At 47.7% G+C, this 15,222-nt stretch overlaps 1 protein-coding gene across 10 annotated transcripts in view; it reads left to right on the top strand.

The window, feature by feature from the left end:
* Positions 1 to 781: 781 nt before the first annotated feature.
* Positions 782 to 15,222, top strand: part of CCDC85A (coiled-coil domain containing 85A) — a 191,584-nt gene continuing 177,143 nt past the window's right edge. For 9 of the 10 annotated variants that reach the window (XR_015553646.1, XM_087436731.1, XM_004435665.3 and 6 more), the window contains exons 1-2: positions 782 to 1,816; positions 8,952 to 9,909. Coding sequence is in view for 9 of the 10 variants with exons in the window: in XM_087436731.1 (XP_087292857.1) it covers positions 1,556 to 1,816; positions 8,952 to 9,909 (1,219 nt within the window). In the remaining variant the exon portion in view is untranslated. The remainder of the gene's footprint in view (positions 1,817 to 8,951; positions 9,910 to 15,222) is intronic. The other variant, XM_087436727.1, reaches the window with a different exon arrangement.

Below are 15,222 nucleotides of genomic sequence, written 5' to 3'. Positions count from 1 at the left end.
GAGGGGGGAAAGGAATCTTGTAGCCCAGAGACAGAACCCAGGGACCCAGAGTACCCTGCCAGTAATTACCATCATAAAAAGGCAAACCAGTAAGTACTTGGCAGCCTGCGGCACAGAGGAAAATGGAAATCTCCTTGGCTGGCATTTCAGTTTGCCTACGGGGCCCGCTCTTTGCTCAGAGGCGAGGTGACTGCGCTGACCTTAAAATCCAGGCCTGGGCAAGCAGGAGACAAGGGATTTTATTTTCCCCTCAAGTCCTTGATGTTTTTCAAATAAAAATTTAAAAGATCCAGTACCTTCCCCTGAAGCCTCTTCACAAAATAGTGAATTTTTAGAAAAGACAAAGGCCTGGGGGTGAGGGGTCCCTAAATAGCAGTGCCTGAAGCCTCTCTTCAGTCTTTTCAGAGCAGTGGGATTTCTTAAACGTTCCTTTCCCAAACCCTCCCCCCCCCCTTTTTTTTTGCCACCTACTTCTTCCATTCTCCAAAGTACAAACAGACGGTTGCCCCTCGCGTCCTCCTACCCATCTTTCCTGAACCCCAATCTCTCCAAATACCAAGCATCTCTCATTGGGGTGGGCAGCTGTTGCCCCTGCCTGGCGACGAGCCTGGCGTGCACCGGGCGAAGGACGGAGCTTCTTCCGCCACACGGTGGCGCACGCGAGCCTCCTAAAGCTCAGGCGGCCACAGCTTCTCACACTTCTCCCCCTCCCGCCCCACCCGCGCCCCGGCACTGAAGGAGCCGCGCCCCCGGCCTTCCCCGGCGGGATAGCGGGGAGCGCGCCTCGGGAGCCCGGGAGGCGGTCGAGCGGCAGCGGCGTCCGGCCCGTGCGGAAGGTGCAGCCGGCTGCGGCCGGCTCCGGTTCCAGGCTCCTCCTCCTGCCGGTCCAGCTTTTACCTCCCCACCCTCCACCCCTCGGCTCGGCTCTGCAATCCAAGGCTTCCCCTAGCAGCCTAGGAGCGGTGGCAGGCGCAGCGAAGGCGGCGGGAGGAGCGCAGCCGACCGGCCGCGCCGAGCCCTCGGGCAGCAGCTAGAGTAGCCTCCGAGGCGCCGCGGAGCCGGCGCGCCCTAGCGCGGCTCGGAGAGGAGAGAAGCCGGGGGCTGCAGCTGGGCCGGGGGAAGGAAAGTGTGCGCGCGTGTGTGTGAGTGCGTGTGTGCGTGTGTGGGGCGACAGTCTCGAATTAGGGCAGAGGAGAGGGCAGGGGAACCGGGGTGCGGCCCCCTCGGCGCCCCCGCTGGGCCCCGAGGTTCTCCCGCCGCAGCGCCCGATCCCCGGCGCCCCTCACCATGGACTTGCGCCGAGTTGGGACGCGCCTCGGCAGCAGCGCGCGGGTGGCTGCCCGGCCCTGGGGTTGCGCGGGCGCGCGCGCAGGGATGGCGAGGTAGGATGGCCGCCCAGCGCGACCCCTGCCGCCCCGACCCAGCGGCCCCCGGGCGGTGCAGCTGACTCGCCGGAGCGCACAGGGGTGTGGGCGGAGGCGGCCCCGCCGCGCCCGCGCCTTCGGGAGGCGCTTTGCCTCTTCCACCCACTCGCACCTGCCACCGCGCGGATACCATGTCGAAGGCGGCTGGAGGCGCAGCGGCGGCGGCGGAAAGTTGTCCCTCAGCCTCTGCCAGCCCGTCCGCGGCCGCCGCCGTGGAGGACCTGTCCAAAGTGTCGGACGAGGAGCTGCTGCAGTGGAGCAAGGAGGAGCTGATCCGCAGTCTGCGGCGCGCCGAGGCCGAGAAGGTGAGCGCGATGCTGGACCACAGCAACCTCATCCGCGAGGTGAACCGCCGCCTGCAGCTGCACCTGGGCGAGATCCGCGGGCTCAAGGTGAGCGCGGGGCCAGGTGGGGCGGGGAGCGGGGCGCCCTGGGGAGGTGGGGCCAGGCAAACTTTCCTTCCCACCGTCAACAGGTGATCCTCCTCGTTCTCCTGGTCAGCACCTCCTGTTCCCCATCCCCAGCCCTTTAGAAACTTTTCTAAACTTTGGAGGCGTTTGGTCCCCTCTTTTTCCCCATACTGGGCGCGCCAGCGTCGAGCTCTCACTCGGGGTCCTCTGTGGCCTGATGAGCGGGCGCCGAGGATGCTGAAAGGTAGGGAGAGAGGTGATGGGCACGCGGAATGTTTAATTTTCTGGGGAGCCCGTTACAGCCAGGCAGGGGAAAAGGCGAGCGAGGGAGCGAGTCCAAGGCAGCTTTGCCCTTGAGGGGGTCAGGGGTACGGCTGCTCTGGCGCTGCGTCTTCTCCGACGGGCAGAGGGTGAGGAAAGGGCGCCAATGCTGGGGAGAGGGGTTGGCGGGGCGCCACCCTGGAGCTGGCGTGTGTCACTCAGTGCAGAGGAGTTTAAGCTCTGCCTTCACGTTTTCTACCTGCTCCTGTGCTTTCCTTTTCCCCGAGTTCGGATGGCGTCATCTGGGTTGCCTGATTCTCCCATTCACCCCCAGTTTGATTTTAATTTCACCTAGCATGGGAGGGGGCAGAGGGACTCAGTATGGGAGAGGCAGGGTTTTGAAAGGGTACCCCAAGTGTCAGCCAGTGATGCTTTCTGTTTGAGCCAGCCCTCCCTCTTTGCGATTAGGAAAAAGAAAAGAAAAACAACAAACCCCCCCTCACCCCATCAACTTTCTTGTCTCCTTGGAGAGCTCTGAGTGTGTCTGCCCCGCGGGCTGCAGCAGCCCGGTGGCCGGGAACCGCCCTGCCGACGTGCACCGCAAACTTCTCACCGCTTGCCCTGGTGCCTCCTGGTATTCCTTCCTCTCATTGTTCTGCTTTGTTTAGAGGAAGCCAGACACAAACGTAATCATTGCAGGGACCTCAGGGAGCAAATTCCCGCAGGCACATGCTGTTCTTGTCCCGTTCCCACTCCTACCCCACTTCTCAGGCGGTAGACACTTTCTTAATTGCCTCAGCGCTCCAGCTCTGGGATTCTGGGGCAAAGAGGAGTGGGAGGGGCAGAACCCCAGATGCTCACCTGGGTGCTGGGCCCAGTCCAGGTGGAGACGGCCCTCCCCTGAGGCCCCTGCTGATTGTCATATAGTCCCTAGGGTGGGTGCAGTTAGGAAGATCCCACCGTCAGAAAAATCCCAAGGCTTACTCTCTCCTTTGGTTTAATTCATTACTAACAGAGTATTTATTAGGTGCCAGACTCTTGGGGGATTAGAGGCAGGCTGGTGTAGTGAGAAGATCATCTCAGAGGTGGTTTTGCATCTAGAGTCTTCATTTGCCAGGAGGATGAGCTTGGATAATTAATTTCTCAGAGCCTCGTTTTACTCATCAATAAAATTCAGATGATAATAACCATCTTCTAGGGGGCTGTGACAGTAAGTTATGATAATGTAGGGCAAGGTTTAACACTGGACTTGGCTGCAAAAAATGGTAGTTATTGTCATCAGGAGAGGACGGGTAAATGTATAGCTGTGCATCTCCGGGATCTGGGTTTCTTAGGCAGACCTGGACTAAAGTATAGTTTGTAACCCTCCAATTTAATCTTCCATGGTTTGAACTATAATGTGACTTGAAAGAGTTTTTAATTAATTAATTTCCTAGAGATTTTAATAGTATGGAGCATTGACATCAAAGCTCAGAAATACTTAAGTTCTTTTAGGTGGTGTGGATTGCCTGTGTGTGTGTGGGGCCTATGTGTTGGAGGTGGGGGCTGGTCTTCCTTCTGGTAGCCTCATTTAGAGAAATGTCTATTAGGCCAGTTAAGGGTGCTTACACTCCAAGTAGGAGAGTCTCCTTGTGGTCTAGATTCATGACCTGGCATCAAAAGACTTTCCAGTCCATCTCCTTATCAAGTTCAGAAATAATGGGGACTGGTTACTTTTTTCCCCCCTCCCCAAAGCCCCGGTACATAGTTATACATTCTAGTTTTAAGTCCTTCTAGTTCTATGTGAGCCACTGCCAGACCATGGCTACTGATAGATGAGTGGTATGGTTCCACACCCAGGGACCAAACCAGGCTGCTGAAGTGGGGCATGCCAAACTTTAACCACTAGGCCATCGGGGCTGGCTCTGGGCTGGTTACTTTTTGAGGCAGCCTCTACTTCTCCTTCCCATCGTCCCGGGGCAGCTTCCCATCATCCTGAGGCAGCTGCAAACTGGTACCTCCAAGGCCCCTGGCTGACCCATGAGGGGGCTGTGGTGAAGCGCTGCTGAGGCCAGCCTTCTCCCTTCTCTTCTTTATCTCAGTTGGAGCTTCCCTGGACACCATAGTGATCCATAAATGTGGAAGACTGAATAAATGATAGCTACGTTTATTTATTTTGGCTTAACTGGAGGAAGGGATTTTTTTTTTTTTTTTTTTTTGGCCTCAATTGAGGACTGTAAATTAAGGCCTTAACACTTTTCTTTTTTATGCCCCTTTCTATGAGCTGCCTCTGAAATGGCATCTAAGTATTTTCAAGGCTACTAGGTGGTACTGCAGCTGTAGATGTGGGGAGATGGGAGCATCAGTTCTTTTCCTTTGAGGGGCCTGTGACTCCAAGCACTGGCTGCCTTGTTTGTGTTTAAACATTTAGGAGGTAGTGCAGTGTGGGGCAGTGGAAAGACAAAGGATTTGGAGTCTGGCAGTTGGGTAGCTTGGGCAAACTGTTAACCTTTTTGAGCCTCAGTTTTCTCGTCTGCTAAATGGGGATATTAATTCCATATGAGATTTGATAAGAATTAAATGATACATAGATAAAGAGACCCCAGTGAGGTCAAATAGCTTTCTCAAGGTCACACAGATATAAAATGTTTGGAATAGGCTGACTCTTCTTTTGGCTGGTTGACATTCTCTGGTCAGAATTTGTGGTCCTGAAAGGAGTGGAGAAAGGAGATTCCAGTTAGAGTTCTGATGTTGTAAGGAACTGGATTCCAGAGAACCATATCTGTTCACTGCTGAGCATGTGCCAACACTCAGCCTGCTCTGACCAGGAATTTTGTGGGGCTAGGGGTGGATTTGGGGGAACTGAGTCACTGTACATTTATCTGCAGCATATTAATTTTCCTCCTTGCTCCCCAACACACCAATTCCCAGCCCTGCAATGATGAAAAATAAATTTAAACAATTCTTCTTTAACCACAGATACAGTACGTGAGAGTCTTATGAATGCAATTTTGGGTGGTATGCTATGAGGTGGGTTTAATCTTTTAAAAGTCCACTTTAGATGGATGGATTACATCTGGTGGCCTGTGGCAATGTTAAAAGGACACGTAGGGTTTTGATAAAGAAAGCCCAAGTCTCAGGGTGGCAGATTTGAAGAAGCTGCCTCACGAGGTTATTATCAAGCTGGCTGCTTAGCTGTTCACCAGAAGGCAAAGGAAATAGCTCAGAATTGGAGTAAATAATATTCCCAAGTAAACTAATATTAGGAAGAAGGAACTGTAGTAAGGAAAACTGAAAGGACCAAGACCAATACCCGCCCCCTTCTACCCCAATAGGAATCTGAGAAGTAATGTTTCACTCCATTTGGAAAGGGCATTAACTCCTTGAAGCCTGCGGTAGCACAAGTCCTGTTTACTTCTCAGTTCTGGAGAAATCAGGAATAGTTGTAGGGAAGTATTTTCAGATGGAAATTCAGTTAAATGAAGAAGAACATGACTTGAACTTTCTATGAAATGCCAGGATTAAACTAAATGTGGAATAATGTTTGAAGTTTTGAAAGATTAACTATGATTAGTATTATTTTCTCAGAATAGCCACAGCTTCTGATTTCTCCTAAAGCATCAGTGTCAAGGGATAATTTATTCCCTTTTTACTGTAGACTCCAACATAGCAGGGGCTTGCTGAAAACAATAAGAAGTTCTTTCTCAGCAGCTAGAGCTGTATCCTCTTGTGGCCGCAGGCCTAGGGCTTTAAAGGGTTGGTCAGTCCATAAACACATATTAAGTGCTCACTGTATGCAAGGCACCATGCCAGGTGTGTCACATAAGCATAGAAAGACATTAGAGTGGACTCTGTCCTCCAGAAGCTAAGATATCTACATTAGAAAACAAAAAAAAGTAATGCCGAGTGAGTGCTCCAGCTAATGTGTCTTACAGGCATGAGGCAGTGAGTGGGAAGGTTACTTCATTCATTGATTCATTGATTCATTCATTCATGCTTGGCACTGCTGCGGGCCAGTGCTGTTCTAGTGCTGGGGGAGTCTTCTCAGGAATCTTTCCTCTTAGGTAAGTTCATATAGGGGAGAAGATAGTATTTTCTAGTTGGAAAGCTAGGCATAACCAGGGTTCATAATTAGCTGAGATAGAGGGAGCTAAAGGTGGAAAGGCAGGAGAAAGCCTTTCAGGCCTGGCCAAAGGTTTTACTCATTTTCTCTGGCAAAGGCGAGGTGACAGGGGTTGATATGCAGGAGAGACATAACATGCAAGGAGTGTTTTGAAGATCCGTCTGGCCAAAGAGGGCCTGGATTGGAGTGGGCGAGAGAAGGTGAGGATGGGGCAGAGCAAGGCTGGGGGCCCAGGCGGGAGGCTTTTGGAAATGGCCAGGCCTGGGATCAGAAAGTGGCAAAGAGAAGCAAAAGGAAGAGGTGGCCTTAGAGACAAGGAAATAGAGTTGTTGGTGATGCCAGGAGTTAGAATTGCAAACCAAGCTGCACAGATCCTCCTCTTCCTCAGGCCTTGAAATCTCTCCCATCTTAGGCCTCATGACTGTCAGGAGGTACAGGGCATGGAGGGCAGAGGTTTTTGAGTTTTTTCTAGTCAGTATCAGGGGCAGTGCTGGAATCAGTCTGAGTTTGAGAGAATTAAGTCCCCTCTCCGAGTACCTCTAGTTCTGGGTTGGATGACAGAGTCACAAGACGAGAGGTTTTCAGGCTTTGTAGAGCAGGGGGAATCTTAGGTAGCTGCCCCTGTTTCACCGCCAGCAAACCATGGTGCTTCAAGAAACAGTTGGTCCCTTTACCATATGTGTGAATGGAGAATACATGGGGATTTCACAATTAATTTTTAAAATTCCTTGGTTTCAGGTATCGATAGTGGGGGGTACTGTGTTCTGGATACACAGAAGCGAACAGAGTAGACGGCGTCTCCATTCTCATGACCCTAGTCTCGTGAGGATGCAGACGTGACTAACAGCCACAGTCAACCGTAGGTGATTACAGCTTGTAATACGTGCACTGAGGGGAAGTCTAAGGCGTAATGGTAGAGCATAGAAGGTGACCTCCTTTCGAGTGTGGGTAGTGGTCAGGGACTGCTTCTATGGGGAAGTGACATAAAGCTCATGAGACCTGAAGGTTGTATGGAAGGCTGGTGAGAGCATTCCAAGTGAAAGGGGGGAGGGCTTGTCCCTTGGGCCCTGAAACAAGGCCACTGTTGGTAGGGCTCAGTGTGTGATGGGGAGGGGATGTTGTCACCTTCTCCACTGCCAGCATGTGTCCAAGCCACCATCATCTCCCTCTGCCTGGACTAGCCTAGCAGCCTCCTAGCTGGTCTCCCAGCTTCCACCTTATCCTGTCTCCCTCTCTGCTGTCCACCCTCCCAGCCTCCACAGCCAGTCTGTTTTCCCCACAGAACTATGGTGATTCTTTAGAAAATGAACCATATCATGTCACTCCTCTCTCCTCAGCTCACCAACAATCCAAAGTCCTTCCCGTGGCTGACAAGGCCGGCATTCCCTAGCCTCCGACACCTCGCAGCCCTCCTTTCCCGGCTCTGCCCTCCTTGCTCGCTGTGCTGTAGGCACTCTGGCTTCGCGGTAACTTGAGCCACATTGGTCTCAGGCTTTTATGCTTCCCTTCTCTCTGCCTGGCGTCATCTTCCCTCAAATGTTTGCTCCCTCATTTCACCCAGGTCTTTGCTCAGATGTTTTCCTTCTCTGCAGCGGTGCCTTCTTCTAAAAAATAGTATTCTTGAACCTGCTTTAATTTCCTTCTCAGCACTTTTCACTACATGACATTATGTTCTATACTTGCTTTTTGCCAGTCTTTTCCACCAGAATGAAAGCCATAGGATGTCAAGGTCTTTTCTGTGTCCACTGATATATCCCTAGCGTCTGGACTGCTACCTGGCACATAATAGATGCTTACTACATATTTGTGAATGAACGAATGAGTCACCGTTCATGCTGGAGAAGTAGACTGGGTCAGAGGGTTGGGGGCCTTGTGAGACTTGAAGGATTTTGCACTTTATCCTAAGGGCAGCGAGACTCGATTAAGGGTTTTAAGCATGGCAATAATGAGTTGAGATAAATTTCGGAGGGAAGTTCAGAAGACTTGTTTTGCTGGGAAGTGGAAGGTGAGGGAGAAGGAGATGCCAGGCATACCCACAGATTCTTATAAAGAGCAACAGGGTGGGTGGAGGTGGCATTTGCTGAAAGGTGCAATTTGGGGAGGGGAGTTGGAATATCACACAAGAGCTCAGCGTTGCTTGTGTTACAAGTGAGATGCCCGGGAGATGGGCAGCAGGTATGGCACGCGGGGGCCGGATGTGCAGGACTGAAATGCCACTAGAGGGCAATTGTGCTGTTCCCTGTGTGGGGATTGGGGCTGCTCATCCCACCTCATGTGCCGGAAACCCAAGCAGTGCTGTTTGCTCTGATGAAAGGGCTGTAGCCTGAGAGCTCTTGAGCATTTCACGAGCAGCCATCTTTCTTCCCTGAAGGTGGGGCGGGGAGCCTTGTTTTTACTGATTTCCTGTTAATTGACCAGCTGCTCCCTCAAGACTGACTGGATGACCTAGGACAAGTGAAGCTTTTCGAGGTCCAGTTTCCCCTTCTGTAAAAGAACCATAATAATCATTATCTGCTAAGTGTTTTGGTGAAAATTAGATGAGATAATACAGGTAAAGCATTGGGCAGGGAGCACAACCAAGACCTATTATTTTTATTTTTATGGATAGCTACAAACCTTCAGCTTCCTCTCACCTCCTCCCCTAACATCACAGAGAATTCACCAATTCCAGGCTCTCTCACTCCCAGCAAGTCTGAGCCTGGTGACACCTCATATGTGTACCTCCCTTGAATGGTTGTGTCTCTCTTTTTTCAGGACATCAACCAGAAACTCCAGGAGGACAACCAGGAACTGAGGGACCTCTGCTGTTTCCTGGATGATGACCGGCAGAAAGGAAAGAGGGTGTCCCGGGAGTGGCAGAGACTGGGCCGCTACACGGCTGGGGTGATGCACAAGGAAGTGGCCTTATACCTGCAGAAGCTGAAGGAGCTGGAGGTGAAGCAGGAGGAGGTGGTGAAGGAGAACATGGAGCTCAAGGAGCTCTGCGTGCTGCTGGATGAGGAGAAGGGCACCGGCTGCGCGGGCAGCCGCTGCTCCATTGACAGCCAGGCCAGCCTGTGCCAGCTCACCGCCAACACGGCACCCTATGTACGGGATGTGGGCGACGGCAGCAGCACCTCCAGCACGGGCAGCACCGACAGCCCCGACCACCACAAGCACCTGGCGAGCAGTGGCAGCCCCGAGCACCTCCAGAAGCCCCGGGGCGAGGGCAGCCCGGAGCACTCCAAGCACAGGAGCACCAGCCCTGAGCATCTGCAGAAACCCAGGGCCTCTGGAACCCCGGATCACCCAAAAGCACTCAAAGGACCCAGCCCTGAGCACCACAAACCTCTGGGCAAGGGCAGCCCTGAACAGCAAAGGCACGCGCACCCAGGGAGCAGCCCTGAAACGCTGCCCAAGCACGTGCTGAGTGGGAGCTCGGAACACTTCCAGAAGCACAGGCCCGGGGGCAGCCCTGAACACACCAGGCACAGTGGAGGGAGCCCCGAGCATCTTCAGAAACACGCCCTCAGTGGGAGCCTGGAGCATCTACCCAGACCCAGGGGCACCAGCCCTGAGCACCTCAAACAGCATTATGGGGGGAGCCCTGATCACAAACACGTGGGCGGAGGAGGCGGAGGCAGCGGCGGCGGCAGCCGGGAGGGTACCCTGCGAAGGCAGGCGCAAGAGGAACTGTCACCCCATCACCGGAATGTCTACAGTGGCATGAATGGTGGGTCAGTACGTGCTGGGGAACTGCTTTGTCTGGGGCAGCTCAGATAGTTCTGAATGATGAAGGGCTTTCCGGTTTAGAAAGAGCAGTGGCTGGCTGGGGGTGGGCTGGGCAGGAGCAAACATTTGCCTCCCAATCATGACGTGTTTCTTCCCCTTGATTTGTTTTAGTTTGTACAGTTATCAGTCAAGTGAGCCTGGAGAAGATTAGGAATGAGGGCTTAGGGAAGGGAAAGGAACAATAATTCCCTGGGACGCTGAGTAGTTAGGGTGAGATTTGTGGGTATTGAAGATAAAAATGGGACCATTTCTAAAATTTTTCCATCTTGAACTTGAGCGTTTTCCTAGTTGTGTGCAATTTCTACTGGGGCTAACTTGTGGAACTGGTGACCAAAAGATTTTTGAATTCAGCTTACCATATGCAGGAAGAAATGAATATTTATTATGAAAAACAAGAACAACATTAAAAAAAATATGGTGTCTCTAAACAGGCTTGATACTGGGTTGCCTGAATGCCTATAATTATGCCTTACTTTACCTTGAGGATTTTTTCCATTAGCATGAATCTGTGACTCTCCTTTGCATCTAAAATGCATCAAATGATTCCCTTCCCTACTCACTCAAAACCCACACCCAACTCTCTCACCAAACTCCTTAAACATTCTGAATAGCAAGCTCTTTTACATTATGAGACATCTTTCCTGTTCTTTAAATGTTCCTCTTTAAAATGTACAGATGTGTTTGGACGCTCCTTTGGTTTCCAAAGCGTAACATCCGCTGCATTTGCTGAGGCAGCACTAAACCCCAGCTTCTAAACCTTTTGGAGAAGGTTTAATTTTCTGCATCTTGGTTCTGAAACCACTTTGAATTGGAGAGAAAAAAAATCATTTCTTAGAAAAAAGCCAAAAACCCTCATAATCCTTTTATGGTACCTATGGTTGAGTTAGAACTAAAACGATTGGTTTTATAAACTGTGGGGTTTTTTAAATTCAAAATATCTGAGTTTTTTGCTTTATTTGAAAGCTGCTCCGGAGTCTATGTGCAGTCAGCGGTAAGCAGTGGTGGAGGCTGCCAATTTCAGCAGTGACACAAAGGGGTAAATTTTCAATATTGTGCTTAGGGATTTACCTGTTGGATTCCATTTCTTCCTAATCCTTTTCTCGTAGTGCTGAAAATTGACTCCTGAAGGTTCGCTTCCAATGCATCCAATGTTCTTTTAAGCGCAAATGGCACTGGAAAAGGTGGGAAAGATGGGATGATGCTTTCTTGGTTGGTTGTGTTGGAAGGTGGAGGCCAGGAGAAGACAATTCATCTGTTGTGTTGAGGCTTCCTGGCTGACTGGGGCTTTTACCAACTTGATTGAACCTTCACTCACCCTTTCTAGGAAAGGCAGAGATGTTGCCTTGATTGCTATGGGCAGCCTTGGCCCTGCAGTTCTCACAAGATATGAAAGTCATTTAAAAAGATATTTTGGTTGTGTTATTATCATGAGATGGGTTATTGGCCATGAAACTTGTTTTCAGGGGGTAATGGGTTACTGGGGAGGTAAAGTTAATGACTTTTCCATTTCTTTATTCCTTTTTAATGAGCATGAGAAGTAAATGTACACACTATTTTAAGGAAACTGTATCTTGAACCAAAAAAAAAAAAATTACTTAGGGGCAGGTGGTTCACTTACAAAACAATTTTTCTCTTTCCAAAAGGGCTCTTTTAAGTAAAGAACTCATCTAGTTTACTTAATGCGTGATTTAACTTACAAGAAAAGATTTTAGATGTGACTTTTAAGCAATACCTTGCATAAAGTAAGATATATTTCTAGATAAGGATGCTATTACGTCATTGCTTATTGTTGCCTGGAGTCAGATAAATTTAGTGGGTCAGGCAAATGTTTTTTAAAATACAAAAATTTTACTTGGTTAAAAATTTGATATAACATAGATGCATTATTTAGAATGACACTGTAGTTTAATTCTTGTGTTTACTTCAAGTTTTCTCATTCTTTTAAGTGGCACATCTTCTGACTGGTGATATCTCACCAAAGTGTATTTATAGTACATTTGCATTGTGTTTTTATTTCATTAATTAATTGGAAAATGAAATGGCACAATGAGATGTTTATGGATCATCAGCCTATAAACTTGGGCATTGGTAGCTTGTAGTTATCTTGCAGTTACAAATTAATTTTTGATATGGATGGTAAGACATGATTTTTCATATTTTTAAATCCCCACACACTTTGGTTGAATCATTCGCTTATAAACTGATAAGAACCAGTAGGGAGGTAAATCCAAAATTGCAGATTTGCTGAGTCATTTACAGAGTCCTTCTGTTTGGAGTTGGTGTGAGATATGAGTGTTTTGGATGAGCACTTGCATGTTTGTATATGAACTAAAAGCAGGTGAAGGCAAGTGGGAAGTGTGTCTGCGTGATGGTAGCATGCAATGGAGATGAAATCTATATTGGCGGGATATTGTCCTACTTGTAAGGATATGCATTCCCTCCAAACACGCGCGCACACACACACACACTGAGGGAACATCAGTGAAAAAGATTACTGTTTAGTAATCTTTTTTTACTGTGCCTTGGGCATGTTTAAATTTTCTTGTGCTTTCAATTACACAGTCTGAATGAAGTAGTTGATGAACTTGATGTTCGAGAGTTTCTTTTGGTTAAAACAGTTGGCTTATTTCCAACTGTAACACGAAGATGTGTTTTAGGTATTTTGCCTCTTTCAAAAATGTCTAAGCCTGTATAACCATTTTTAAATTAGTAGCTGCTTAAAAAACAACAAAAGCAAAGACAAAACAAACAGAAAAAAACCTTATAAATTGAGCAAAATGCTCATAAATGTACTTACTTCTTTAGAAGTTATTCAACTATTTCTTTTCAGTTCGTAGAGAGTAACATTTGCAAAGAGGAAGTGGATTCAACACTTAATCACATCTAAACATGAAGACGTTTGTCTAGTCATTCAAGTTACTTGCTGTTTTCCAGATTTGTAAATTAAGTAATTGAATAGCCACTTCTAGCTATAAATGTACACCAACTGATAGCCTCAACTATTGAGAATGGAGGATTCACTTACCTGATTTCATTGAAATCCCAGATTGGGTTGAATTTTCCTTGGTGAAAGTGTTCCCTTCCACAATGAAACCAAGAGGTTTTGCTTCCAGATACCAGCTGGCAGATCTTTGCTTTTTAACAGATAACTTTTTAGGCCAGGTCATGGATGTCGTGGATGACTCAGGTTCTTCTAGCAATAGCTCTGTTTGTTGTTGACCTTCCAGACAAAGATGCTTCCGATGATCAGAGGCCCTTAGAAGTAGTCTACCCAATGGACATTATAAATCCAAATGAAAAAGTATCACAAAGTTTTATTTTAATTCTAGAGGCACGTATTGCTGATTACTAGCAACTGAGAAAGAACAAATAGAAGAAAAAACGTTACTCTTTATTATCTTCCTTGTTCTAAAAAACATTTTCGTAATTATCTTGGCGGGTCCGATTTTCTTTGCCGTCTTAGAGCATGTTGCAGTGAACAGTAGCTTCTTGCCCTCCTTTAACATCATCCTAGCCAGTGAGCAAACATGAGGGAATTATTCACTTGGGCTAGACAAGGTCCATTTAGAACTGCATTTGATCTTGCTGGGTGGAGTGTCAGGGTTGTAAGTCTTCCTCCTGAAAACTGCCTCTTGTTGTTTTTCTTCTTTTGTCAGAGATAGAAAGAGCAGGCTTTTTCTCCCAACAGCTTTCTCTAGAGCAGGGTTTCTCAACAGCAGCACTATTCACATTGGGGACCAGATAATTCTTTGTTGTGAGGAGTCGTCTTGTGCATTTTAGGAGGGTTAGTAGCATTCTGGGCTCTACCCGTGAACAACCCCTGGTTGTAACAAAAATGTCTCCAGACGTTGCCAAATGCTCCCAGCGGGTAGGGAGTGGGCAAAATTGCCCCTGATTCAAAACCACTGCTTTAGAGCAGTGTTTTTTAAGCTGGCTTCAGATTAAAATCACTGTGGTAGCTTTGAAAAACTACCAGTGCCTGAGGCTCACACTCAGATGCAAGTTGAATTGTTCTGGTACTGGGCACGTTGCAAAAAGAGTTTCTCAGGTGATTCTAATGAGCAGACCAGTGAAAACCATTGCCCTAGGTGAGTGAGTGTTGTATAAAATGGGTTGGTGTGGGTGAAGCTCTCAAGTGCCCAAGCTTCCTGGGAGGAAGGAAGTTAACTTCTTCCCTTCCTTTGCTGAACTCCAGGACTGAGGAGGTGGTGTAAAACTTCACGACTCTCAACACCAGACCAAGGCTATTTGATAACGTACTTCTTTGGGTATGGGTTGAAATTTTGAGTTTTTGGCTAGTGGGATTGTTAGGTTAATTTGGGGAGACCCTGGCATGTGGGTAATTTGAGACTACTTTTTAAAGCCTTCACATCCAGACGGAAAAAGCACATGGGTGTCTAACCCACTTAGAGTAGATGCCAATGGCGCATGTCGATCATGCAGTGCCTGCAATGCTAATGAATATTTCCCACAAGAGAATACTGCATTTCACATCTCCCAGTTTATAGATTTTACCCTGAGTTTTAAGATTGCTCCTATTCTCTGTTGAGGTTATTAATGAGTGAACAGAAAACGCTGATAACGCAAAATGGCCTTGTCTATGCTGGGTAAGATAACCTGTGTGTGGAAGAGGCCAGCAGGGTTTCTCTGAAGCAAGGTTGTCTGTGAATTAAGTAATGATGCGCTATAGCCTGAATAATCGCTCTCATAAATCTTTTGTTTTGCTTAGAAAAAGTCAGAATATTGCTTATGAATGAATTTGGACAAAAGAAATTGAATGTCTCTTGGGAGAAAAATTTGAACAGTACAGTTATAGAAGATCAGAACTGATTTTAGTTGAGGACCTCTGAGTATATTTTCTATTGTGTGAACTGACAGATGGTTAAAGAACTAGATAATAGTTTTTGATCTTTAAGCTTCAATATGATAATCTAGTGGCCTTATATTCACTTTGATAGGACATCAATTTGAGAAGTTTTAAAAGATAGAATTGATTATTGTACCATACTTGTGTGTACAGATTGCATTTATGATAAGAATACATTTGTAAGAATACATTTTTATTTAATGACATAGAAAGCTTGAAATTGAAAATACAGTTTATTTAAGAAATTGCAAAATATCTGAGAGGTGAACTGTTATTGGAAAACGTAGATGGCTTAGAAAGGCATTTTCTAGGAGAATGTAACGTTTTCAACTCCACTGGCAATAATAACATACAGCTATAAACATTCTTTAAATCTGGGGGACCGTT

The sequence above is a fragment of the Ceratotherium simum genome, chromosome 11 (genome assembly GCF_057802395.1).
Source record: "Ceratotherium simum simum isolate JZ-2026a chromosome 11, ASM5780239v1, whole genome shotgun sequence".
NCBI classification, from domain to species: domain Eukaryota; kingdom Metazoa; phylum Chordata; class Mammalia; order Perissodactyla; family Rhinocerotidae; genus Ceratotherium; species Ceratotherium simum.
This window is presented reverse-complemented; position numbering and strand designations above follow the sequence as displayed.